This window comes from Struthio camelus, chromosome 14 (genome assembly GCF_040807025.1).
Source record: "Struthio camelus isolate bStrCam1 chromosome 14, bStrCam1.hap1, whole genome shotgun sequence".
NCBI classification, from domain to species: Eukaryota; Metazoa; Chordata; class Aves; order Struthioniformes; family Struthionidae; genus Struthio; species Struthio camelus.
This window is the reverse complement of record NC_090955.1, coordinates 1,086,723-1,114,378: the sequence shown is the minus strand read 5'-3', so window position 1 is coordinate 1,114,378 and position 27,656 is coordinate 1,086,723. Positions and strand designations below refer to the sequence as shown.

At 50.8% G+C, this 27,656-nt stretch overlaps 1 protein-coding gene across 8 annotated transcripts in view; it reads right to left on the bottom strand.

Annotated features, from left to right (window-relative positions):
* Window positions 1–2,929: 2,929 nt before the first annotated feature.
* SRGAP3 (SLIT-ROBO Rho GTPase activating protein 3) overlaps window positions 2,930–27,656 on the bottom strand; it is a 158,574-nt gene continuing 133,847 nt past the window's right edge. For 5 of the 8 annotated variants that reach the window (XM_068906765.1, XM_068906763.1, XM_068906767.1 and 2 more), the window contains 10 exons: window positions 24,922–24,982; window positions 23,890–23,967; window positions 22,450–22,584; window positions 18,297–18,402; window positions 17,792–18,019; window positions 16,171–16,250; window positions 12,865–13,045; window positions 12,101–12,250; window positions 11,396–11,723; window positions 2,930–7,454 (listed from right to left, as the gene is read on the bottom strand). In XM_068906765.1, coding sequence (XP_068762866.1) covers window positions 7,038–7,454; window positions 11,396–11,723; window positions 12,101–12,250; window positions 12,865–13,045; window positions 16,171–16,250; window positions 17,792–18,019; window positions 18,297–18,402; window positions 22,450–22,584; window positions 23,890–23,967; window positions 24,922–24,982 — 1,764 coding nt within the window. In that variant the 3' untranslated portion in view covers window positions 2,930–7,037. Of the gene's footprint in view, window positions 7,455–11,395; window positions 11,724–12,100; window positions 12,251–12,864; window positions 13,046–16,170; window positions 16,251–17,791; window positions 18,020–18,296; window positions 18,403–22,449; window positions 22,585–23,889; window positions 23,968–24,921; window positions 24,983–25,642; window positions 25,674–27,656 lie in introns of all 8 variants that reach the window. The other 3 variants (XM_068906768.1, XM_068906764.1, XM_068906771.1) reach the window with 2 other exon arrangements.

The window sequence follows — 27,656 nt, the reverse complement described above, 5'->3', positions numbered from 1 at the left end:
CCGCGCGCCCCGGGGCCCGGCCGGGCTGCGCTGGCCCCGGGCCGCCACCACCGCCCGCGGGCGTCGTGCACCCGCTTGCCCGACCTGAGCACGAATGGCCAAGGACCGCTGGTGCCTTCCCAGGCGGAGGGAAAGGGCACGCTTTCGGGGGACCCACCGGAAAGCAGCCTGGCGGCGGGCTCTCCGCGCGGGGACCGTCCGGCCACCCAGCCCAGCTGCACGGGAGAAGAGCAGCAACTTCCCTGGCGGAGGGCGCTCGCTGGCATCATGCACCCCTCCAAGGGGCTCGGCCGGCCGCGCGGGGACCGCAGGAGCTCGTCAACCCGCTCCGGCTGCGCAGAGCGCCGGGCCACGCTTCGAAGGGGCGCTTGGACCGCAGAGCCATCGCCGGGCTCCTGGCCTGCAGCCGCAGAGGCAGCGGCCGCCGGGAACCCGCTGGGGTTGATTAGCGCATCGGGGGGAGCTGCTGCAGCAGGGGCCGGCGCTGCCCCCAGCTGCCCGGCCCGTGGCTGGTGCCCCCCGCCGCCGCGCGCCTGGACCGCTCGGTGCAGCGCTGCCTGGGCCGGACCCGCACCCAAGGGCCGCCCGGGTCCGGCGAGGCCTCCTGGGCACCTTCCGCAGGAAAAACAAACGTAAAGCGAAGCTTGCCACCAGAAAGTGAGGGTGCAATGCATTCCAAGGGTATTATAATTATCACAAAAGCAGGGGTATAAACCAAGCAAATTCAGCAATAAAATTTCACTGACAACCCTAACGTGTGAAAGCGCACGAAGACCCCCCCCGCCCCCTCCTGACCCCAGTCAACAGCTGCTCAGTGCTCGATCTGCCAGATTGCATTAACGTGGCTTTTAAAGACATCCTTGATTATGCCGTCTCCCCCCCCCACCCCGGTGCCATGACTGCAGCCCCTTGCCGTGGGCACAACCGTGCCATTTCCCGGGGGCTTTCACTCCCGTGGGCGCTAACACGAAATTCCTGGAGCCACACACGTTCCTCGGAGGAGTGACGACCATGGGGACCTCTTCTCTCCAGGTCTCATAAACAGACTGAGATTTAAAAAAAAAAAAAAATAAAAAGGCATCAGGAGGTGGCCCGAGCCAACTGCTTGAGCGCTGGACCAGGGAGAAGCTGCTGCAGAGCGGTTTTCACCATCCTGGTGGCACTGGCACTCGCTGGCCAACACCCCCCAATTCCTGCTCCAGGCTCCAGAGGTCCAGGAAGGAGCCGAGTCAGCGCTGCAAGAGCTTACCGGATTTCCTCACCCGCTATTCCGGCAATCCTGCACCCTGCCTTGTCACGTTTGGGGCTTTTCTTCAGTTTTCAGGAGCTCACAGAGACGTTCTACCTTTATTTTGTCTTCAGTGCTCTTTAAATGTTCCAGGGGCTTTATATATATCCTGGAGCTCAATTTTTGTCATTTCAAAGAAAGAAAAAAAGCAATGTTTGTTAAACCCATTTCCTTAACTTGTGACCAACTCGTGATACCTAATTCTTCAGGCCAGCAACATTGGGGCGGTCGATTGCTGAGATGAAAGGTCATCTCCCGATATAGCCAGAAGAACGGACACTTAGCTCCGGGGTTCCCGTTTAAGGCGCCTTCCAGGTACGACACTGGGAGACTTGTCGCCCGGAGAGTCGGGGATAAATAGCCTAGCATGGACCAGGGCTACTGAGGATTCCTGCGAAGCAGGGACTTCTGATCAGAAACTAAGTACCAATTTACAGATAATGTTGACATTTGGCTGCTGAAAAAGCCTTTTTTGGCTCATTAAGCACATTTGTTGTTGCGGGGACCTTTTCAAATCAGAACCGCCTTGGAGAGACCAAGCAGAGGATAAACCTGGGCTCAGGACGGGCCGCTAGATGAAACCGGTGGTGCACACGTATTAGGAAAACTGCATGTTGGGCGTGAAGGCCAGAAAGATCCCCCGAGAGCGGCTGGCGGGGGCCACACCAGCCTCGTCCCTCCGAGCCGGGTCTCCCCCGGGTAGGAGACGTCGGCGGGGACAGCGTGCCGGGGCTCGCGGCCACACGGCCGGGCTCGGGCTCGGCACAGCAGCTGCAGCCTCAGCACCAGCCTTGCACGGCTGTTACGGGCCTGCCGCCGTGCAGGCGCCGAGGACTTCCAGAACCGCTTCTTGCCCCAAGCCCGGAGGGAGCTGGGCGCTCAAGGGCCGTGGAAAATCAGACTTGGCGCAGACCTGCCCCTTCAGGCACCCCCCCGTTTCTACGCGTCTGCAGCCGCTTCGCTATCGCCGTCGGCCGGTGTCGCAGCTGAGCCCGAGGAACACGGCCAGGCCCCCTGCGCGCAGCAGGCCAAGCTCGCCAGCTGCAGAGGAGCCACCCCCAGCAGAAACTTGAAGGGCGTTTCGCCGTAACTAGCTGCGACCCGGGCCCGCAGCGCCCGCTACGACCCTGAGCACTGTCTGTGCTTAGGGGTTCCTTTCCCCCATAGCAGATCAGGGCTTGAAATCCCAAAGACGGAGGCACCGGCAGGAACGGGTGCGTCCCACCCCAAACCCCCGGAGCAGGGCGAGGAGGCCGCGGCGGCGCCGCCTTCGCACCCCGCGAGTCCCAGCTCTGGGGCACGACGGGGGCGGAGGGGAGGGGAAATGCGAAGAGCCGCCCAGCGAGACGTGCTTTTCGTGCCTAAACGTACCACGCCGGTGTTTCCGCTGCCCGCCTTTCTCCCCGTGCGCACGTGACCCTCAGGTCTCCCCCGTTTCCATCCTCACCGTGTCTGGGCCCGCGCGATGCTCACGACAGGGCTTCACCCCAGCCACGGCCGCCAGACCCCTCTGATGGGGCAACGGATGAGAGGAAAGCGGCCAACGCAGAGAAGCGCATCCACCCCGAGGGAGCAGGCGGACGACGGCTGGTCCCCAAACTCAGCGCTGAAACCATGAATGTTCTGAAACCACAACTAACGTCTTTGAGAAAAGTTAAGCTGTTTTATTCAACAGGATGAGTCCACATCCAACCAGTGGCTTCATCTACATGGCATCATCAGCATACATGACAGGATCCACTCAGACACGCTAACTGAATGGCGTTTATCATACATTACAGAGACAATATCCATAGGGAGGACGACAATCATTACGAAGGGCAGCCAACCAGCAGGTTCCTAAGGTTTCCTGGCATCACCAAAAATCCCCCAAACGAACTAAACAACTCAGCCACTCAGAAGCAGATCAGCACCAGATATCTACTGTCGTACTGTGAAGACCACAACACTGCTAGTTAAATAATACAGTCCAGGATTTACAAAAAGAATCTATCAGGTATATACTTGAGTCTAAGGAAGAAAAGTGCACTGTCATTATCGTTAAGGGACTGGCACATTTACACTAGTTGCTTAAGAGTCTGTACAGAGAAGAGATCAGAGTGGGTGCAATTGCTTTAAAGTCAGCACCATTAAACGCATTGCCGAGTCGACAGCCACCGACCCCACTGAGCCACCGGGAAGACGGGCCAAACAAAAGACGTACCAGGAACCAGCGACCGCTGGGATCTTCGGAGCGCTTCAGCGCTTTGGGGCGAGGGGTTTCCGCAGGAGCTGGTCCGGGAGGTCTGCGCTCGCTCTGCACAGCAGAGAACCGACCTCCACACAGGCCACCTCATCCACCACTGTGGACACATCCACGAGGACAGGCCACAGAGAACCATCTGGGCCACCTCCCCCATCGCTGTGGACACATCCACAAGGACAGGGCCGCAGAGAACCGCGTGGGTCACCTCCTCCACTGCTGTGGACATGTCCATGAGGATCAGGACACAGAGAACCATGTGGTCCACCTCCTCCATCACCGTGGACAGGTCCACGAGGACGGGGCCACAGAGGAGCATGTGGGCCACCTCCTCCGTCGTCACAGACACGTCCACGAGGACGAGGCCACAGAGAACCGCACTGGCCACCACCTTCACCACCATGGACATGTCCACGAGGACGGGGCCGCAGAGAACCACGTGGGCCACCCCCTCCATCACTGTGGACATGAGGACGTCCATGAGGACGGGGCTGCAGAGAAGCATGTTGGCCACCTCCTCCACTGCCATGGACATGTCCACGAGGACTGGGCCGCAGAGAACCCCGTGGGTCACCTCCTCCACTGCTGTGGACATGTCCAGGAGGACAGCTTGACTGGCCCCACCGACTGGCAGCTGCTCCCAGCAGATCTGGTAGGACACAGGAGAATGACCCAGCAGGATGGGTGCTCCCAGTGCTCTCTAAAATCAATTGTTAAATTGTAAATTTTCACAGTCTAAGCAAACAACTCTGTGAACACTTTGAAGCCTACCGTCTTTAAGTCTTTAAAGAGGTATCAAAGATCAGGATAAAGTTACTCACAAAACATGAGCAGGTTCCAGTTATGATACTTCTAAAACGTAAGTGGTTGAATTTTGTGTCAAGTTAAATTACAGAAAAACATTTTTTCCCTTTAAATTTACAGTAGTTAAAACTACAATCTGAATTCCATATTAAAAAGGGGTAGTTTATTCTTCAACAAAACGTCCAAGTTTTGCTTTCTTCAAAAAAAATTTAAAAGGACTTTAAGAGCAATCACCCACAGCAGAACGTAACTGTACAAATGAAATCATGATGTGTACAGCTCCTAGTACATTAATTCCAAGCATTTGTTCTGGTGCTCAAAAAGGCACTTAAAGATAAGAAAACAACTGTATTAAAAAACCACAACAAAACAAAACAAAGGAAAATGAAAGGCAATAATTTAATAGAAGGACACTGGAATTTGTACCGTATCTTTGAACATAAGAAGGGAAGAAAAAAAAAAACCTAATAAAAATGGTTTTACTATCAAGTCATCTCTGAAAGTATATAAAAAACCCAGAAGACTGGCAAAGTGAATGTTCTCCAGGAACTAAATGGAAAAAAAAAATTACTGGCAACGAATACACAGCTATCGTGCCAAATGGGTTTCTTCCCTCCCCCTAAAAGCACATTTGCTGGTTCATTACTAGCACAGACCGACAGACTGTTTGAACATCTGCTGCCCATAACGACAGAGGCTTCGACCTCAGGGTTAGCCTAAGTTTAGGAGAGGGGGGGAAAGAATTGTGAAGAAAAATAAACACCGGTATGAACTAACTGTGGTCGTTACAAACGTCAACGACGTTAGGAGACGAGTACGTGAACACCTTTTCCCCTCTCAGCATTATACCGAGGAACAATAACAGATCACTACATACAGTACTTGTCCCCCCCACTGCACACTGAAAGGTTAGGGGTGGCGGGTTTGTTTTTTCTGTGTTTTTTTCTTTTTTTCTTGTCTTTTTTTTTCTTTTTTCATTTTTTTTTTCCCCTACATTGAGCTACCTACTAAGTGCAAAGATTTGGTGAGTGGCACTGGCTTTCATCTAATTTCAGCCTATTTTTTCGTACAGTTTACATTTGAACAGTCACTTTCCAGCATTTAAGCAAGCACAGCGATACACAAGCAGACGGGAACAGGCAGGAGACAGTTCGGAGGCGGCGCGGCGGGGAAACGCCGTGCCCGCTCCTCCGGGTGGGCGCGAGGGCGGCCCGCCAGGCCACCTCGGCGGACGCCGGGGGCTCTGCGGCCTGCAGCGGCGGGGGGGTGTCGGAGAGAGGAGTGAAGCGGAGGAAGAAAAGGGAAAAAGAGCTTGGGGGGCGGTGGGGTGGGAAGCGGGACGAGGCAGGACGGCTGGCTCGCCTCGCCTGCTCGGGGACGGACGCTTCGGCGGACGTGGGAGACGCCAAGAGCCGGCGGGCGAGCGCCCGCTCGGGAGCTGCTCCCAGGGCCGGCCGGCGCGGCCGGGAGAGACCCGCCGCCGCCTCTTCGCGGCGCGTCCTCACGGGCACCGCGCGGGCCGGAGGGCCGCAGGAGAAGCACGGGGCGCCTTGCGTTCGGCGGCTGCCGAGGAGACTCGACCAGCCCCGACCACGCAACCCCCAGGTCTTGCTGCGTATTTTTTTCTCTGGGTTAAACGTTCAGAGGAAAAACAAAAGGTATTTTCTTTTGCATAAACTCAAACTGTTGTAATATATAGTACAGTACAGAAAGTGCAAAATATCACCCCATCAGACCAGTTATGCATCTGACACGGTCAAATATGGCTCATGCTTTTCATGCAAGAAGACACAATCTGAATCAAGACCCTCATGTACTGCTGTGCAGCTTTAAAGACAGGAACGGCGTTGCACCACAGCCTCCTCGCCTGCTTAGTCCCATCGGCAGAGATCTCATCAGTTAAAACGGGGAAAGGGAAAGGAAATCTCTCCAAACTGTGTAAGTCGGCCTATTTACGGTTTACCACAGCTTTCTCACTGGTGCTGGCTCGTTCTGAAAGCTTCAGGAAAACCAGGGTTTGGGGGGCTCCCTCCGCCCGCGCACGCGGAAGGGACGCCGCAGCTTACTTGCCCCGGCGCCGCCGCGCAGCAACGCCAGCTCTCAACTTACCAACTCCAACCTGCCCTCTGCGGGTCAAGCATTGAACAGAAGCCAATGCATGCTCCCTTTATTTTATTTTATTATTATTATTTTTTTTTTTTGATACCAACAGGTGCAGAATATAAACTCCAGGACGGGCCCTGTACTGCTCGAGGCGCAGTCGCTATGTACCCCCACACTCACGCGCGCACACGCACAAATATCCTGAAAACAACAACATCAACCAAACATCGCTAGAGAGGACGTTTCAGAGCCAGTTTCTGAGGTAAATCTACTCGGAAAAAAAAGTTACTGAACTCTGTACACTATTTTTTTATATACTTCTACATATAAGGTGTATTCTCCAGTGACGAGACGCAGAACTGCCATCTCACTCCGCCACCCAGTTCAACTGCCGTGTTGGTAAATGTTTCCACGTGGACGCGTACATATAGATGCAGGTATAACCACATCACCCGGCCGCAGGCGAGGCCGTGGTTTTCCTCCCAGAGCGTTTCCTTCTGAGCACAATTTCGACTTGCCGTTGTGCCGGGTGGGATTTTGGAGAGCTGCGCTTTCCGCTCTCGAAAGCCCCAGGGCGGCCTCGCCCGCCGGCCGCGCTTCCTACATGGTGCCGGACTTGTCGGCGGAGCTGTTGGGGAAGAGCTTCTCGGTGGGGGTGACGGCCGGGCTGCCCACGCCGGAGCTGCTGCTGCTGCTGGAGCGGTGCTGGACCACGGGCCGCACCGGCCGCATGGGCGGGGGCCGCAGCTGCGCCCCGGCCAGCCGCGCCGACAGCGCCGGCTTGAAGGTGGTCATCATCTCCGTGGTGGAGCTGCTGCTGCGCCTCATGGCGGCGTCGGGGTCGCGGATCATGATGGTGTGGAGGGGGCTGGCGGGCTCCGAGCTGACGGAGCCCATCTGCGGGTTCTTCATGGGCTCCAGCGTGTCGAGGACCACGTCGGGGGCCTGCTTCGCCGTGTTCTGCCTCTCCAGCTCGCGCAGCTCGTTCAGCGCCGTGCTCATGGTCTTCTCGATGTCCTGCCAATGCCACCGACAAAAGGAGGTCAGCATCCCGCACCGCAGCTCTGCCCCAGCCCTCCTGCGCTCCACCCCGGCCATGCTGGCAGCAATGCCCCCCTGCAACGCCCCCACCACGCCAGCAGCAATGCCCCCCTGCAACGCCCCCACCACGCCAGCAGCAATGCCCCCGCCGCGCTGGCGGCATCGCCCCCCCCCAACACCCCCGTCACACCGGCAGCAATGCCCCGTTGCAGTGCCCCTCTGTGCCTGCAGCAACGGCCCGCTGCAATGCCCTCACACCGCTGCAAGGCCCCCGCTGCAATGGCATCACCACACCAGCGGCACATGCCCCCGCTGCAACGCCCTCGCCATGCTGGCAGCAACGCCCCCTTGCCATGTCAGCAGCAGTGTCCCCAGCACAATGCCCCGCTGCAGCGTCCCCGCGGCAATGCCCCACCGTGCTGGCGGCAATGCCCCGGTGGCCCTGACACAGAGCACTTGTGTTCTGGCTCCGCCTGGCCTCTGCTCTGAAACACAGTGCGTCTGCGTGCGTGAGTGCATATGCGTGTGTGCATGCACGCGTCGGGGGCATCTCTGACCCAAGATGATGTCCTCCAGGACTGGGTCTCTGGGCAAAGCGGCAGCTTTAGAGGAAGATATAAGGCCCGAACTCTGACCGCACAAGTGCCCCCTCACCTCTGAAGTCAACAGGAGTTTGGTCTCTAATTTCCAAGGAAGCCAACCGTGAGTGGCATATAATACTTTGCAAATACTAGCCCAAATATCCTATCTGGAGAATCATTTTGTCCATAGTGTCAATGAGCTAGAACGTGTTCATCCTGACCCCAAGCACCGTAGCACGCTTGGCAAAAGCGGCCACATTGCCACCTCCGTTAGATAAACGAATCCTCTAAAATGCTTATGTTTATAAGGGAATGGCATGTGCAGGGCTAGAAACGTATAGGAACGTATAGAGAGTGAGCAACGAAATGGCAACTTGCCATAAATAAAACGGAGACAGAGACAAGGCCCTGCACCATGAGAGAGGGGAAAATACTTAATAAATGACCTAATGAGAGAACAGCGTAGCTGCTGCGCTAAACAGCCCAAACCTTAGGGCAAGCCGGGGTGCAAAGTGCAAACGGCATGTATCCTCCCTGTGGAAGTTTGTCTCATTTAGGGACAGTCACGCAAGTGGTTCCAGGTCCGGGGGACAACTGGTCTGAAAAGTTGTGTGCGAAAGGGGAGACAGCGCGACTCGGGGATCGACGCTGCCCGGGGCTCTGCAGCGCCCGCCAACGCGCCCGACCGCCCGGGGCTGCAGGGACCCCTCCCCAGCGGAGCCGGGCTTTGCTGCAGCAGCGTCCCCGGAGGAATAAAGGAATCGGTGCAGCGCTCAAGCGTCTCGGCCCGTCCAAGACCCTGAGGTCTTGTTTTGTAAGGGGCAAGGTATCCTCAGATTTAAGTGTCTCAAAAAGATCCTCCAGAAAGTGAATCCAATTCAACTAAAAATGTCAATTTAAAGTTAGTTAAATTGCCTTCAATCGCAGCGCTGATCTTCTCGTTCAGAAATAAAGAGGCTCTAATCTGGCTTCACTTAAATCAGTCTTAACGGAATTAAGGCCGCTTTAACTCAGAAAGAAAGCATTTGCAAAGTGATTTAAGGCAACTGAATCAATCCTGTTTAAAAAGTAACTCTGGTTAACTTTCCTCACTGTCCTCGTGTAGACAAGTCCTTAATTTTCTAACGCGTACAACATGCCTGGTGAGCCTCAGATAATGTTCAAAGCATTCGCAGAAGGGAATTAACTGTCAAGTCAGCTCCAACTGAACTGTTCAGAAAACAAGTGAAAATATTCTCCCAGCGCTCGGCATTAGGACGACTGAGCTCAGTAGCTCTCCTGACTTCAAGGTAAGTACTTCTCTACATCAGCTGAGAATCTTTCCCAATATTTAAAAAAAACCACCACCACCACCAAGGAAAATTGTGCAAACTGTGCTGTGTCCTTAGCTGCTCTGGGGCAGGTCCGCTGCGCCCACAACCCCGCACAGCTCAGCTCGTGGGAAACGAGGCCCTGGGCATGGCCACACACCTTACTGCCCATCAGCTGAGCCACACAGCCAGTCTTTCTTTCTGCAATTGGTCTTAATTATCCCATTAAAAACCATTAGATTTTACATATAAAGAATTGTGCCAGAGCCCCTGTGGCATGCAAGCTATTTCAAAGCAATGGGCAACCACTGCCCCAGGAGCCGCGCTCCTCCTCGTGGGCATCCCGCCCGCCCACAGCTGCTGCTACGGCTGCTGATGGCAGCACACCCGCAAACAAACTCTGGAGATCGCTGAAACATGGGACTCTGAGCAGCTCCAGCCATGCTGCCCTGTGACCCTGCCATCTCCATTCCCACCCAGGCCTTCTCCTGAGCTTGGACACGCGAGACCTGCTCTGGGGTCAGCTGAGACAGACAGGAGGGAGACTTATTACTAAGGAGAACAAATCATTAGGGTTTGAAGACAGGCTTGACAGCCAGTGGGTATTTCTGACACTTGTCCAATACAGAGGTATCCTAACTAACTATAGAAGCTGAGATCAGATTATCCATCATGGCTTTATGATTTTAGTCTACGTTAATGTAGAGAGAAGTATAAATCAAATTCTTGCTGCTTTTGGAAAACTAATAGGCACTCCCTTGTTTCCCTACAAACAGAAATTCTTTGAACTGCTGCATAACTCTTATTAGCATTAATTTTTTGCTGCCAGTAACACTCTACTCTTAAAAACACCAGGAGCACCACCACTTTCTCATGACAAGCCTCAAAGGCCTGCAAAGCTCTCTGCTTTCAGTGAAACTCCAGTATCGTTAAAAGCTTTGGGAAGATTCCCGGCGAGTTCAGTGGGAGGTGGACCAAGGCCTGAGGGGGTATGGCAGAGTCCTAGCACATTGTCACCTCGCCAACAACTCATTCACTTGAGGAGCGAATGAAGGCCAAGAACTAATCGCTCAGTCCCAGGGGCTCTCCACAGCAGTCACCATCTCCAAGCTGCAGCCTGCTGCCCTCAGATTCCTTACTGGTGCAAAGAGGCACCTCTGCATGGTCCTCACCACTGTGAGCAAACAAACTGAACAGTGCCAAAGCTGGAAACACCGAGGCTCATCACCCTCCACCTCCTCGGAGGAGTGCCTGCCTGGCTCCAGCCCAGGGACATGAAGCTGGCTCCAACCCATCGCCAGTTAGACACACTAACGCAGGACTCTGCCTGAACTAAATGGTCTGCGAGACACTGAAAAATTTTGCAGCCTGTGCCACAATAGGATCGTAGTCTAAGATTTCAACAGGTTTAGTGTAACAAGATTGATATCTCCAGTGAGGAGACCTGTGGCCTATGCTGCAGGTAATGAGCATTTGATGAGAACCATGGAACTGAGGGCCTACGGTGATGCTGAAGACATTGCATGACTGCTGGTATGATATTTTGATCAGGCTTACGTTTTGAGGTCCTAGCTACAAACAGTCATTAACAAACCTGAAGCACTTTTCTCCAAATACTGAGCACCAGTCAAGATGTATCAACCAAATTTTAATTTGGCAAATCCAGTTTTCTCCTTCTAAGTTTCATACAGAGTTTTAAATGAAGATAACGTTCTTCTCTTCCTGCAAGAGCTAAGAGCTGACAGCCACATTTCAGTGGTGGATCGAATATTTCTGTCTATTATTCTGAAGAAAAAACAAGGTTTGCAGGAAGAGCCAATATCTTTTATTGGACCAACCGATACAGTTGGAAAAGCAGGCAAGCCTTTAGCTTTTCATTTTTATCCTTAAACCATCACAGCTACAACAACAGTCCTATAATTTTGAAGTGCTCTGAGATGAGAGAGGCTCTGTACTGCTATCCAAGTGAATTGTATTTTAGCCTCTAGATCTCTGGGCACCACGAGTCACTTCACAACCCTCTTACCTCAGCAAGCGCTTCTGCTTCTAGAGATTTCTGATCTCCAAGACTACTGTGTCTAGTCGATCCACAAGTCGATCTCAGCGGGTGGCCATCAGACAAGGCCTTCCTGTCTGGATAATTGATGCTCCCTGCACTGCCGAATGTCGCCATTCTGCGCTTTTCAGGACTCTCAATCCTGCCTCTGTTAAGTGGTATTTTGTGGGGGCTGCTAGGACAGGCCGCTGCTCGAGGAGGAGTGTCTATGCCAGGACCCAGCCCTCTCGGGGGGCTGTGGGTGTCCCCCCCGCTTCGACGGCGAGGAATAGCTGCACCGTCAGACCTCAATCTCACTCTGCAAAGAATTCATTACAAGACTAGGTCACCGTCCAACAGATCAAAAGCACCTGGATGCATGCTGTAAAATAATCTATCAGCTCTGAAAATTGAGATCAAACCAAATTCAAGCCTTCAGGCTTCCGAAGAACATGCTAAGAGGCGAGATACATATTTTAGAGAGTGCCAACAAAGAGAAAGTATTGTATTTTCTTTTTTTTTTAAGTTGTTAGGATCTACGTTAAGCAAGCCACATGAAAACCCCGTCTGTTTTCATATCCTTCTGTAACACTTACGAGCAGTTTGCCATCTATCTTGCCCTACGTGACATACTGACTTTCCCTGAACGCAACAGTAATCACCTCTGTGTTCATAGGAAAATAAGAGTTTCCCTACCGGCCCATTACTCCCCCAAATCCGTAGTCTGGAATATGATCTGTCGGAGACTGGATGTCATTTTTGGATGAGGCTTTATCATCCAGCAGGGGTCCACTGCTCGCCTCGCTGTCCGCCTTCTGACTTAAACTGTCAGAGAATGCATCATCCCTACAAAAAACGAGACGCCGTATGAGGCTGAAACGTAACGGGGCTCTTTACCTCAAAGAGAGGCTAGGATCCAACCAAAGCTCGCATCTGAACATTACCACTCCAGATCCAGACTTAACACAGGGCCAGACCAAGGCCACAGTGTTGGACATTATCCGGAGCTGGGGAAACACACGAATGTGAACCTCACATCCCCACATCCCCTGTGCTGTAGCTGCCATCTTAACGAATCCTGAGCACAGTACTTATAACAGAAGCGGCATCTGCAAAGGACTCTGGGATCTGCTACAGGCAAAGTGAGCAGTGAACAATGCCGTGTCAACATACACGTGGGCTAGGGCCAATATTAAGTCTGGATCGTGCCAAGTTACTCTGGAGAGCCAATGACAGATGGGGTTCAAGTACACTCTAGTATAGTAGTTAGCATTTAAAAGGCTGAACAAGAAACAGATATCTGAGTCAATAAATGGAAAGGCACAAGTGATCAGATCAAGATTAATCAGCAAAGTCATGAAACCTTGAAAAACCAGGCCACCAGTTACGGGGCTAAAGATGACCCTAGTGTAGAGACGTTATTTTAATGTGCTGGATTGACAGACCCTGCCAATACTCACATGTCTTGCACCACAATGTACTGGTGGGGTATGAGGCCATCCACACCGTTGTGTCTCCCTTCCCACCAGTCCTCCGAAGCCCGATGGTACAAGAGGAGCGAGGCCCCTTTCTTAAAGGAGAGCTCTCGTGGGGACCGTCCAATATAGTCAAACTTGGCTATGGCTTCAATCTGCTCCACTTCTGCAAAGGAGAGAAGCACAAATAAAGGAAGTCTCAGTTCAACAGTCACATGGGCACCCTGAACCCTAGGAAGAGGCATCTCACCTGAACAGCGCTAATGCTGCTGCCCCAGCTTCCTGACAGCATCTTATACTGAGTACAAACCATCTTACCTTTAGACCGATCAGTTCTTTTTGTTTTTCTAGCCTTCCTGAAATTTCTTACAGACTCACAAACTATTAGCAATTACCAAAAGCTACAAAACCAGATGGGGAGTAGCTGAAATTTCCCTGTGTGCATATGGCCTCTTTGCCTGCATATGCATTCTTCTACCTACATTTTAAAGTAACTTCTTTGGTTACAGACCTCCATTATTTTCTAGACTGGAGCCTTGTCAAACTGTGTCAGATACCGTGATCAAAGCCCCACTTACCTTCTCTTCAACTCCTTTCCTTATCCTGGAGACAGCGTGGCCTGAATTACTGATGAGCAACCAGTCCCCCTTTGGGGATTCCCACAGAACCGACGATGCAAGTTCTGGCCACACAGCTACTCAGCACCGCACACAAACCACATCTGAGGCCCTTCCCAAACCTCTGCCTCACAGCTTCTCCCCTTTTCCCAATGTGAGCTCTACCACACATCAAGGATTTACAAACCAGGAGCTCAGGGCCCGAATTTCAAGAAGGCTGAGGATTAGCACTTCATTCAAGGAGGTGCACGCGCGGAGCAGCCTGCAGTTAGCGCACCACCCGGCCAGGAGCATCACGGTAGGAGCTGCTGGGGGCACGCAGGCCGGAGTCTGCTTTGCGTTTAGCAGCCTCGGGGGGAGCAGGCTGCAAACCTGCCTCCAGCTGGGAGCACCCTCTCCAGAGCACCTGCTGCAGCGGCGCCCTCGGGACTGGAAGGGCAGCAACCTGCACCCTGCCTCGCTGCGGTCCGAGGCAAACATGAGACGCAGGCTGCCACCGCCCCGCTAGCTCTAACCGCTTTCGGGGGCCAGCAGGAACGCAGTTAATGTAACTTGATTACTTGAGACACCCAACGCTTTCAAACCCTACCGGGGGACTGACAGCGCAGGAGAACGGGGACTGACACGGCCGACGGCAAAGCTAAACACAGCACGTTAGCCTACTTCTTTCATATCTGTCACGTTCTCGCTAAAATATGGTAACTTGCTCCCTTCCGTCTGCCACGTCACTGACTCGTGGGCTCAGCACCAGCATCAGGATGCGACCTGCCTTTCTGCTTAGCAACAAAATCCTTATAGAGGGAGAGATACTGGAGGAGAGTCTGTGCAACACTGAATCAGAGCCCTGCCCTCTTCTCTGTCTCATGCCAGACAGCTCACTTCAGCAGACAGATTTTCACCAGCTTAAAATACATATCTGCGCTAATAGGAACGACACGGTGTTGGGGACTATTACAGCAGGATCAATAGGGAAAGCTCTCCGGAGGAAACGTAATAGGAGAGGCTATCAGAAGGGCTTTTCAGATGCACGATAAAACATGGAGTTTCTCAGCAGGGAGGGTGCATGGGGCGAGGGAGAGGGGAAGGAGGAATATGCAAATTCATAAAATAATGCTGCTCTTCTTTTCCACTCTTCCATTACAGTTAATCACCCAGAAACTCCAATCAGAACTATTAATGTGACCGTCCAAGCATAAAATTGGCTAAACGGTGGCTTGCTCTCCTTCAACTTTCAGTCATGTCGGCTCCTGTTTGTTGCTAGCGCTGAAAAACGTGGAGCGCATTTTATGCTGAGAGCAAGTCTTCAGCTGCCTGACCCTGCAGCTCCCTCGCCCAGCGCGTGCCAGCCAGCACGCAAGCCCTTCGTGCCACTCCTGCGAGCGCCAGGAAGGCATCAGCACTTTTGTAGGGGCAGAAGGCAATGGAAATAACGGCTATGAAGAAAGCAGACGACCGACGTGCGCAAGAGGACGTTCTGCAGGGCTCGAAAGCGCCCTTCAACTCAGCAACGTCTCGCAATTAGATATAGTGCTGTGGGGCTGCACGTTTGCAGTCCCTCAGCAGCGCCAGCTCAGTTCCCAGACTCGTCCCTCCCTCACCCTCCGACTAAACTGCAAACACTACCTGGGGTACGAGAAGCAAACAGCTTCTTCCGATTTGGGTATCGCGTTTTGTAACGAACACGCTCCTTGTCGAGCTCTGCCCCAGCGTCCCCATTTCAATGCTTGCCTTGGCGATCAGAGAGCTTCAAAGCTTTTTCTGAGATCCTATATGCAAAGCTCAGCTTGTTTACGCAGACGGTGCAGACAGACACGAGCTTATAGAAAGCTGGACGTGAGCCTCATCCAGAGTATTAACGAAATACTGATATGTTCAGTGAGGAATTCACATCTGGCTGCACCTGTCCACACAGTCTTAGCAAACAACACATCCTGGTTTACCCTCCAAAGCCAGGGCAGCTCGGCAGGTCTAACGGGGAAAAAAAAATAGCATGGATGTTTTCTGCCATCAAACAAAACCGAACAGACTATGGGCAACACCAGGATGCAGCCATCTTAAACAAAGATGCACTGCGTTTTTGCAAAGAGGACAGCTGCTTGAAAGGATGTGATCCACAGCCCAAAGAAAGCAGCTGAAAGACTCCCTTGTTGCAGAGGGCTCCAAAGTGGACCACTGAAATCCCCTTTTTCCCACAATACATCCAAGGGCCTAGAGTGAACAGAGAGCTGGTCACACGTACACGCAGTCTTTCCTCAATTTCCCTTTCTGTTCCTGGGGAACCCATGTCACACAGCAAGTCCTTGCTGCTTTTCCCCAGGTCCCTGCCATCACAAGGCCGCACGTAAACACAGGTGACAAGGAAAACAAAGCAAAAAGAAAAAGAAAAAAGAAAAATGGAATCTCACGGAACAATTCCAAACACAAAATCCCTCTTTATCCTGCCACGGGATGAGATGGCAGTGAAGGTTCATGCACATCCTGTAAAGGAAACCTGTATGGAATGTTTATGTAAACGCACGTGCGTTATCAAACGCACAGAAACATCTTCCCCAGCAAAGTGCCATACAGCCATCCAGCCTAATTTGATTAGGAGCAAAACACACTTTGCTTTCTTGCATGCATGACGCTTCTAACACAGACCCAATTTTCCACTAGTTATGTCCATTATGCTCACCGTCATCACTGGTGTGGGGCTCTGTGCCGTTGTCATGGTCAACTTCATCGATGGTGCCTGGCTCGCTGTGGGGGCTGTCACTAAAATAAAGTATATGGTGCTTTAAAAAAAGAATGAGATTCTGATCCCAAGATATTTAGCAAGAATAATTTGTTGGGGGAAAAATCTGGCCCCAGTGATACTTGAAGGAGCGACGCTTTTCATTTTCACAGGACTGAGAGGCGGTTCTTTGTTCGTCTTAAATCACAGCAAGTTCAGAGAACTGGGAACACTCTGAAACACCATGATCAGGCCCAGACTGTATGTTCTGTTGCTCAGGTGTCTTACTCATATTTGGCGAAATAAGTATAAAATGATACCAATTAAAACTTTCCACTCACTCATTTACAATGAATTTTAACATTTTCTCCTCTGTTGGCATCAGTAACAATGGTGACATGTGATCTACATCAGGGAAGATTAGGTCTCAGAGATGTATAAAACTTTCAGATAAATCAGGTCAAGCCTATTATAAACCCTGGTTTGCTGAAACTCAGATCTGAACGTTAGTTTAGAATTCCAGCATCCTCAAGATAAATATATATCATCATTTAGTGCTCTAATTTGAGGGTTTTTTTGTTTTTATTTTTGTTTTGCTTTTTACAGGGAGAGTTTTCATATTCTGTGGATAGAGGTAGGGGGAATGATATACTAGCAAAAAGCTATGCACACAGCTGATTCAGTCCACAGTTCACTCGTGCAAACATACCTGTCTAACACTGACAAAATAAAAGGACCTGGAAGGACACAGAGAAAGAACCAAACCAGACTTCAGACTAGAGAATTTCGTCTGATTAAATTATTATGGAACTATAAAACTTTACTCAAAACTCCGTCTAGGAGGAATTTGGTTACAATTGACCTATTTTTTTTTTCCTACAAACACACTTCTGTGAATCTGCAGCTAAAATAATTTTTATAAATATTAATACTCATATTTAAGAAAAAACAAAAATGTTGCTCCTTAAGTTTTTATCAAGATTTTAATGCTGAATCAGTATAAGAGAAATGAAAAAAAAAATTAAATGAAACTGTCTAGTCTATTTTTATTGGCAAGGCTAAAATTAAATGCAAAACTAAGGTATAAGTACAGACTAATTATAAAAGTATCTTCGTTTTACAAAGATATTTATAGCTAAGAAGCACGAACGCAGCCTGGTATGGAATCAGATACTCAGCTAGTGTAAAACAGCATAAAGATATCAACTGTGCATCACTTGCACATCTAATTCGTAATGTTTAACAGAAATAAATGCAAAAGGGCATGCCCTCCTCGGAGGGGCAAATTCATCGCAGAACTGTGCTCAGCCGAGGCTCAGCTTTCCTGAAGAAAGATTAAGCCTGAACTTCCCCAAGGCTCTCTTCATACCCCATCCTCACGGGGACCTGCTCTCGAAAGCCTTTCTCCTACACTCCTATGAGCTGAAGTCACCTCCGGGTTTACCAGAAACCAAGCCAGAGTCCTTCATTTTGTCATGGATTCACTCTTAACTTACAGCACAAGCAGGTCACACTAAGGAGGGGATCTGGCTTTGTTAAGTTGTAAAAATGAAGTCACTTACTCCTGCCACCCATTCCTTACCAATACTCCTCGCCTCCAGTCATGCACTTCTCGTAGACAGGTCCTTCCAGTTCTCTGTGGCTGGGGAAGATGCCCTCGTGATTAATGATGATGGTTTTGATGACCTCATTGACATGGGCTTGGCAGGATACCGGATCCTGCCCATCTGGAATGTGTATCAAAGTCGGCCCAAAGCAGATGGCCAGGTTGTAGGGATCCATCATGTTCTCATCGCTGTACTGCGACAAGCTGCAAGCACAGGCGTTAGAGGGGTACCGTCCCGACTTACTCTGTTCGCTCAGAAAAGTCCCCCACCAACAAAAGCCCTCCCAAAGTTCTCCCAAAAAACAAACATCAGAGCTGTGCGTCTTCCCCAAAGCACAGCCATGGCTAGGCAAGGCAGAAGAAAAAGCAAAATACAACTTTTCATAGCAATACCAACAACGGCTCATGTAACAAAGACAGGGAAGCCCTGAAAGAAAAGGAGGGCACGAAGGAACTCAGTGAAAGAGAAGGAAAGACTCACTGATTAAGGAAAGCAAAAAGATATCTCATGACAACGATGACAGCCCGGGGCAGAGTGACGATGATTTGCTGGATCTGGTGCACTCTCTCGGTGGGGTTCTCAATTTCTGGAACACATGGATAGAAAATAAATCTTCAAACTGTGTCAGGACCAGGCAGCACAGCACCGGAGGGCCTTGTTCCTGATCTAGGAGCCCACCACCCGAGGAAAACAACAGCGTGTTTCCAGATTTGATCCATCACTGGGCATTAAGAGAGCAAACTGATCATCAGGCATAGTGCTCTTCCACCGTGGAAGCCACACGTACGTTCAGATACAGCATAAACAACAAAGAGATTTCCATTGTTTTATTTTTAAAATGACAGTTTATGCATTATTTAGTTCACTCCGTTTCTCCAAAGCTTTAGTCGATACAGCCACTGGAAAAGGGAGCACTGCTTGGTTCTGTGTGGATTTTTTATTAACCTTACTCTCTTACAGGTTTAATTATCAGGTCATCCTCACTTTGGCACGGGCGTGCACTGGCACCGTGCTGCAACCCTGCGCGCAGCCGGGCACGCGCCAGCCCCCGCGCGGGCACGCACCAGCACCCTGCTGCAACCCCGCGCGCAGCCGGGCACGCGCCAGCCCCTGCGTGGGCACGCAGCCGGGCATGCACCGGCCCCTGCGCGGGCACGCACCGGCACCCTGCTGCAACCCCGCGCACAGGTGCGCACCGGCACCCTGCTGCAACCCTGCGCGCAGCCAGGCATGCACCAGCCCCTGCGCGGGCACGCACCGGCACCCTGCTGCAACCCCGCACGCAGCCAGGCATGCACCGGCCCCTGCGCGGGCACGCACCGGCACCCTGCTGCAACCCCACGCACAGGTGCGCACCGGCACCCTGCTGCAACCCCGCGCGCAGCCAGGCATGCACCAGCCCCTGTGCGGGCACGCACCGGCACCCTGCTGCAACCCCGCGCGCAGCCAGGCATGCACCAGCCCCTGTGCGGGCACGCACCGGCACCCTGCTGCAACCCCACGCACAGGTGCGCACCGGCACCCTGCTGCAACCCCGCGCGCAGCCAGGCATGCACCAGCCCCTGTGCGGGCACGCACCGGCACCCTGCTGCAACCCCGCGCGCAGCCAGGCATGCACCAGCCCCTGTGCGGGCACGCACCGGCACCCTGCTGCAACCCCGCGCGCAGCCAGGCATGCACCAGCCCCTGTGCGGGCACGCACCGGCACCCTGCTGCAACCCCGCGCGCAGCCGGGCACGCGCCAGCCCCCGCGCGGGCGCACACCAGCACCCTGCTGCAACCCTGGGCGTGCGCCAGCCCCTGCACCCCACTGCTGCAAGAGCCCTGCTCTGCCCCCGGCCCAAGGACGGACTCAGCACAGCTCCCTCAGAAGCTGCCAGCACGTGCCAACCCCCAAGGCTACTTTTTTTAAAGCTATTATCTGCTCAGTACGCTGTATAAATAGTTAATCCTGTGGCTTTTATCTTATGGAAAGGCAGACGGAGTATCGAAGCTCTCCTGAGACCAGCCAGCCCTAGACCCAGGGAACGAGCCATCATCAGGGGAGAGCTGCTTACTTTATTATGCTGGCTCAAACCTTGACACTTGCTAATCATAACAAAATTCACTGACAACACGTAGCTGGAGTGTCATTTGTTCCAAAATTCTGAGCAAAATTTGGCTGCAGTTCAAAAATGTAAATATGTGTTTTATTTATTTTGATTTTACAGATTTTTCCTTTTGAGGAATGTATTTAGCCCTTGTTACTGCTCACTGGCTTTTCTAGCTTTTCAGCTTGGTTTTAGTTAAGAGAAGGAGATTTGTAAAAGAATCAAATAAATAAGAGCTGGATAAAGACAGATTGCAACAACAATAGATCTCTGTTCTGAAACCCAGAGGAATGAATCGTCTCGGCACACTTACATTTTTTCACTTAGCAAAATGCTTCAGCTGGCTGTAGTTCAGAGGAATTAATGGAGTAATCATCGATCGCTTCATAATACAGGCACACCCCCGAATGAACCTCTGCAAACAAAGTGCCTTTTCTATCCATCTGTTTCTCATGTGCACTTGAGAAACGTCTCCGTGTAAGCTCTCGGTCCCCGTAAAGCAGCTTGGTTTGTCCCCCGCGAGCTTGCCTTCCTCAGCACCCCAGCAGGGAGGGACGCGGCCCCGCAGCCTCCCGGGGCCTTCGAAGGCCCTGCGACGCGCGCCCGCAGCACCTGCTGCGAGAACCGCCGCTCGGCATCCCCGGCCACCAGCCAAGGGGGCTCAAACCGGCCGCGCCAGGGGCCGCGGCGGGGAGCCCCGACGCACCGCCCAGCTGAGCGCAGCCTTTCCGCCTTCGCAGCCCAGCGGGACGGAAGAGCTTGCAGCAAGGACGGCGGTCGGCTGAGGAGCGGTTCTCCGAGGAAGGTGGTTTCTTCCACCTGCGTAGGCTGGCACACCTATCACACAGCCTACATTTGGGTGACAGAATCGAGAAGCCGTTTAAGGCCAGATTTTTAATGGGAAGTAGGCACCTGACTTCATTTAAAATCTGTCCTTCATTCAAAGGTACCAAGAGCAGCAGTAAAGAAAGGAAAGACGAGGAAAAGGAAGGTTGTTATTGCAACTGAAAAATGCAGAAGGAGAGGAGAGAAAACCGTCCAGAAAATTAACAGATGATGTTTGCCATGAAAAGCTCCCAAAAAGCTTAATAATTGTGTAACTGGCCTTAATTCAGGATGTTTCCAAAGCACAGGCCTGGCTGCAAGTACACACAGTGGCGTCACCCAGCACCGAGCCCGTTTTCTGGCCCTGAGGCTGCAGGAGCGAGCCCTGCAAGCTGAGCTAAAACACCCTGTCCAGAGCACGGGACTGGCGGAGAAAGAGCTTCCTTTGTTTGCCATGTTATAGGTGTGCAGCACTGTTTTACACATCAAAATTGAAAGTAACAGCAAATTTCCTGAAGCTACAACATAAAATAACTGCTCTTGAAAAACGAAAGCACCTTTTTCTCCGTCTGGAACAGGCCCATCTCCGCGTCATTCCCCTCTAGATATCATCCGTCTTCTTTGACATCACTTAATCTCTAGCAGTTAGGCGTATTAACATTAAGAAGAGGGAAAGCAGCCGGGAGCAGTGAAAGCCAAGGGAAGGACTCCAGTACGTGCTCACCAGTCGGTCCCACTGAAGCTCTCACACACTGCGACACACGCTTACGTGCTCTGGAACCCCAAAACAACACACTCTGGACACCTCTCTCGTAAAATAAAGTCATTCATAAGCCAAAGTGTACAACACACTCCATGATCTCTGAAGCATCAAATTCATTCTGCCTTTTTCCTTTTCCCCAGGGGAGTAATTTCCATGACTTGCCAATAAATATATGTCATCACTACGAGGTATTGAGAGAAATAAATCCCAGCTGGGATATCCGTTTCTTCAGTGGTAGAGGAATAGAGCTGGGAGTAGAATTCAGGACAGAGTAAAAAGCAATCAGACTCTTCCCCGAAGCAACCCGAGTTTTCATGGGGTTGCTCATGAAACCACAGCTCAACCTCTGCTCATGTCGCAAAGCACTTCCTGGTTTTGTTTGGGACAGGAAATGCAAATAGCAAATACTGTGAGAAAGATGGATTGGGTGAAGTTGAACCCAATTTTGCAGACGGTTTTCAAATAGCTAGGAGTTATTGACCACTGCTTTGTGTCTCGTGAAAGACACCAAGTTAAGGCAGCAAAACCCCTTTGGGCCCCAGAAGCTATGCCTGCATGACATTTGGTAAGCAGACAGAGGAATAGCCACGAGCATAGAGAGAGACCAGTAGAGGCAAGACAGGAACCCATCATGTTCAAGTAACCAGTGTCCTCTCCTGCACCACACACGCACGCAAGCTTGCTGTATGTGCAGACCATGAGTCTAAGCTTGAAGATGACTCTTGATGCCAAAATGTTATGAAGAGTCACAGCAAGATGTTTGACCTCTTCCACACTTCCAGCTGCTTCTCATCCCTGACAACGTACACCCTAAACGTCCTTTCCTAACAACCTCCGTTGCAGACCTATAGCCCTTCTTACAGCATGAGCTGCTGTCTGCAAAGCTCAGGTTTATTTGCAGCCTATTTAATGCTTCTCTTGTTCCACTCCAAGAACTCCCATCACATGTACTTACTTATAGTAGATATCAAATCTTGAAATCTTTCCTTAGGAAAGAGAGGGTTTTCCAGTCCTCGGAAATACAGCTTCAAGACTCCAGCCACTGAGTTAATGTCACGTTCATTTTGATCATCAGCAAGGGGATCTTCACCTGCCAAGAGAAGAGTTTTATTTCCAGCATTATGGCCAAGATGGACTAACACAGTAAGTTCCTCTCCCTAACTCACAGTGGAAAACCAGAATTTCCCAGAGCTCAGAAAACCCTCCCATGGGTGGAATGGTAACGCTATAAGTTTTCTCAGCAACAGAACAGTTTAATAAGGTACTCTGTTATACAGCGTCACGCTGAGACCATGCTACAGCTCTACCTACAAAAACCCAGGGGACAGAGTTTATTGTGGAGATTTTAAACCTTTCCTGAAGGTGAAGATGTTATTAATCAGTTCTTCACAGTTTCCAGCCCAGTGCTTTTTTGCTTTTAAGGCAACAGCTTACAGGTCTGAGCAGATCTAGACATTGGTAGGTGATAGCCTGAAAAGACAGGGTTGGCTGGAAGATGCAGTTATGCCCCGGAACAGATAGAATGGCTCTGGATAGGATTGTATTGGCTTAAATCTGTAAAAGCTTTTCAAAAAACCTAAGGGATTTGGATACCGATTCCTCTTAAGTTGGATGTGCAAATCCTCCTCCGGTCTTTGAGAAATCCAATCATAACCTTCTTTGCTGTCCAGGCCACCTTCACCCTTACCCTTCCGATGCTGTTCTATTATCCTCATTTGGACTGTCCCTTTCACAGCTTCAGCTTCACCCAGTGAAAGCAGCATTGGCTCTGCCCTGGCCAACACCCTTGATGCTGTTTTCTCTGCAAAATCATTAGCAACTCCACAACCAACACTGTCATCAGATACATGATAACGTTGCTTCTTCCTTGGCAAACAGCTGCAGGAAGGTGGCAAAATTCACGCCACTCTCCTGTGAATACTACACTCCACCAGCGAGTACAGTGAATGTAATTACTTCGTGTGAATATTGTCACACCAGCAAAAGCACAGAAATAGCGTTTCGATCTTTCCTATTACTTTCTTACTGTCCTGAGAACTGATAAAAGCTCCTAGAAAATGGATCCTCAGACTATTTTATGGCTCTCCTCTGAGGCTCTTAACTAATGATTGGGGAAAGAATCTCTATCTACCCCCGTTCTGAGATCCTTTCCTTAAGTGACTACTCTTCGCTATTGCTAGAGGCACAATACTAGGATATCTAGCATGGGAGAAAACTTCCTAGTTCCTTGTAACAGATAGGCCTTTAGCAACGGATAAACAAAATGTCTAATGAACCATACCAGCACCCAGCACACACTGAAATTCACACTAAAAATCTCTGCTCCCCAGATGCACAGAAGGAAAGGGTCAGAAATTGCCATCTGAGCTGTGGTCTAGGCACTCTGGCAGCATACCTCTTTCAAACGAATTCTTGATGTCATTGACTTCAACCTGAGAGCCAGGAACTCTAAAAATACCCTGTTGCTGAAGGCCTGAAAAAGAACAAATTTTTTTTTTTTTTTTTAAAAAGATCTGTACAACAGTGTTGGAAACAACTCCAAACCTTAGTAAGTCAATTGTTTAGTTTTATTGAAACCTGAGATTTAATGTGTGACATTCAACACAATACACTACTATTTGGTGAAGAACAGTGAAAACTAATAGCAGATGTATCTGAAAAGAAATGCTCAGAGAACCAATTGCTTGCCCTCAACAACTCATGAACAGGAAGATCCTCGGACAGAAGTCAGTCATGGATCAAAATCCTATAATGATTTTCCATATTGATCAATGCAGCACTAGACAAACACAGCTACAGAGCTGATGCAGAGCCTCCTTGCCCTTGTGCGTCAAAATCCAGGGCAAAAAAGAGCTCTGGAGGCTCCCTTTCGATCATTGCTGCAGTGGGGAAAAACTAAGTGATTTCTGAAGTAGAGGGAGATGACACCTGATGGGGTGACACTAAACGGAGATGAACTGCGTGGCTTGGAGGTGGTGGCTGGCACGGAGTGTGGCACAGTCGCCTTGAAAGATCTCATGCAGCAGGTCCTTTGAGAGGGTTTTCTGTTGTAGCTATAGGCACTGAAAAGTCCTACACTGACAGAGACCTGTCTCCTTCTCCATGCATGTAAGGGAGAAGAAAGGAACAGAATACAGTATATAAAGTTCATTTCTACCCATAATCTCCAATCAGGCCCCCCTAGATCAAAGCGCTGGAAGAGCTCCTATGGCCTGGGGCCTAAGCAAACAACTTAACCTGAATAAGTACTAACAGGACCTAAATATTTGTCACTCGGCCAATGTTACATCACAGTTGATGCTATTATAATTATAACCTGAGCCCAGGCAGCTAGGGCTGAGGGCATCTCTATTACATTCCACTGCTAATTGCAAGTACTTAACTTATTTAGCAGAAATTTTCTACTGACAGGACTGAATTAACTTACCATATAAATTGATGTAGCGAATGCAGCTTTCTACTACGAGTGGAATAGCCTGTCCTGAATCCTTCGGGAAAGAAAAATGAAAGTAAAATCTTACTGGTTTATTGACAACAATGCACTGGAAACGTATCAAAGACTGCAAAAACTCAGATTTGAAAATCAGTGCCATTGAGGATAGTTAGAGGATAGGCAAGAGGAGGAGGCGCTACACACAAAGCCATCAAGTGGTGCTGAATACCCCACGCGCAGTCAGTTATGCACAAAAAAGCTGTCACTAAGCGCGTGCAACACTGTTACCCGTTTTTTAGTTGAGACAGGGGACCGGTGCAACTGGATCGGGGCTATTCCACTTCAAAGGTGCAATTCTGAGCCAAACCCAAAGCTGTGCTATACCTGCCTGATGAAACAAGCTTCCAGTTACAGAGCTTGCAACAAAACCTCCACCTAAAGACAGGGCCGCTGTGGGCCGGCACTGCCGAAGCTGCGGGTGAACTGAACTGCCTGCGCCTGACCCTGCAGTGAAGTTGGGCTTCTGTCTCGAAGCCACTTCCCTCAAGGCCCCCACGGAGGGGGCCGGGGAGAAACCCGCAGACGGGTTTGACCCCGTGAGCAGACGCTCGTTTTCCTTAGGGGCTTGGCCTGGCTCTCGGTTTTTTCCAGCAGGGCCCAGCACCACCTCTCTGGTTAGTTCACCCCGTCCCAGAGACGGGCCTCTAGTAAATACCTGATTTCTCGTTCGCGCATTCCTTCTTCCTCTGAGAACAGAGAAAAGCAGCAGAGCGGGAGAGAAAGAAAAGATTAAGCAAGGATAAGTTCAGTTAAAGGTGAGTCTCTCTTTCGGAGGCCATGAACGCTCAAATGCAATGGCAGCTTAGCAGGGCCGGAAGCAGGCTCTCAGGTTGTCCGCCGCCCTCCCTCCCCGTTTAGGGTGCTGCCTCTGAGCCTCAGTGACAGACGGAAACAGCCTCTCGGACCCGCTCCCCCCCCGGATCGGGCAGACCCCCTCTCTGCGGGTCCCGCACCGTTCACACTGCTGTGGCCTGGGAGAGGCCGCCCAGGCCATCCCCGCGGCAGGCGTCCCAGCCTGCAGGTGACGGCCGCCGGCTCGGCGCCGGGCGCAGCGCCCCTCGCCTCCTCCACCGGCCACCGCGGCGCGGGGCACGGCCGGGGCCGCAGGCGCTGCCCGCGCTCGCCGCGGCTCCTGCTGGGGACCCCCCGCACTGCCTAGGACACCGGCCCGCTCAGCTGCGTTTCCAGCGCAGCTAATTCCTCCTCGACAACGTTTAACTGGCTGGACTTGAATGAGTACTAGTTTTTTTAAAATCAGTTTAAGTAAGGAATAATTACAAGTATTAAAGAGATTAGTGGCTTTGTCGGTCTGGCCTGTTTATTACTAGTGACAGTGCACCGTTTATAAACACTGCTTTTAGACTTATGGTTGCACTAAAAGAGCGCAAGAGAATATCTCAGAGCTGGACTATGCCTATTAGTTTACCTAATTCAACGTTTTCTCATTGCTTTTTCTTACAGTATTTTCATTAGAGCTTTCTTCAGTGCAGGTTTAAACACTGAACATTTGGAATTGCATCACTTTCTCTGAAAATCTGTCCAGCAACCAGGCGATAATAAATTGCTGGATTCTGGAGGAATCTTTTGGGATAAATCCCATGGCCAAATCTCATTATTATTCTCCTTCTGGGTAATTTCCTGAGACTAACACGATCAAAGGCCCTCCTCCCCTGGGATTCTTCTGGGTCAACTGAGTTAGCCCAAGTTATCCTAATTTAGGTCAAGAAAATATTTTGGTCCACCTTTACCAAAGCTGATGCTGTACGTTATCAAAGAGCAGCCGTCACCGAAGGCTGGGAGAAAACAACTCAGCAGCCATTCGGGATCACTTTGCTCCAGTATTGGAAGATGAAAGCAAAGGAAACATCATTGTACTTCCCTGCCTCCGGACAGCCTGCGAGTTCGGGGTGTTGAAGCAAAGTGCTTAAGCACAGGACTGGAGTTAAGCACAAGATTATCTATTTTGCAGAGTCAGGATGGACTGCTGACTTGAGTCTAAGTCAGCATGTAAGCTTCTTACTACTATAGCATCTCATTTTCTAGATTATTAAAAGGTAACTTACTTTCAAAGGAGAGGCTCGCTGACTCTGGAAGCACATACAGTTCTTGTTTTCCTTGCAAATTAATTCCCTTTGGGATGCGAGAAGGCAGTTTTTCAAGACTGTCAGTAAGTACCCAGTTGTATTAGAGGACATCAGTCAACTCTCGCAGTTGGCTCTGAGATGAACTGACTGGGTGGATTTTTATTTTATTATTTTTTAGGAAGAGGAATAGAACATCTCCCCTCCCTCACAGCCACCCATACACACAGTATTTCAAGGGAAGTCCGATTTGCTGGTGCTCCTTGAAACTGGGAGACAATTCCTGGGAGTTTGAGTCACTTTATCTTTTCCCGCAGCCACGGGGAGGGACAGAAAGCACCGGTGTTCTGCAAAGGCGGTGCTGGGGAGCTGAACTTTCTAGACAGCAGATCACTGAGGATCCGCCTTGAGGAACACTGTTGACTTGTCAGTGGTTTCCCCACCTCGAGTCCACAGCCCCACGTCTGCCAGGCTAGGAGCCCAGTTGTCTGGGAAGAGGGGAATGAGCATTTCTTATACTTCTTTTTATGGTAACTCCATTCCTCAAATACAAAGGACTCCATCAATCTGAACAGTGTGACCTTTTGA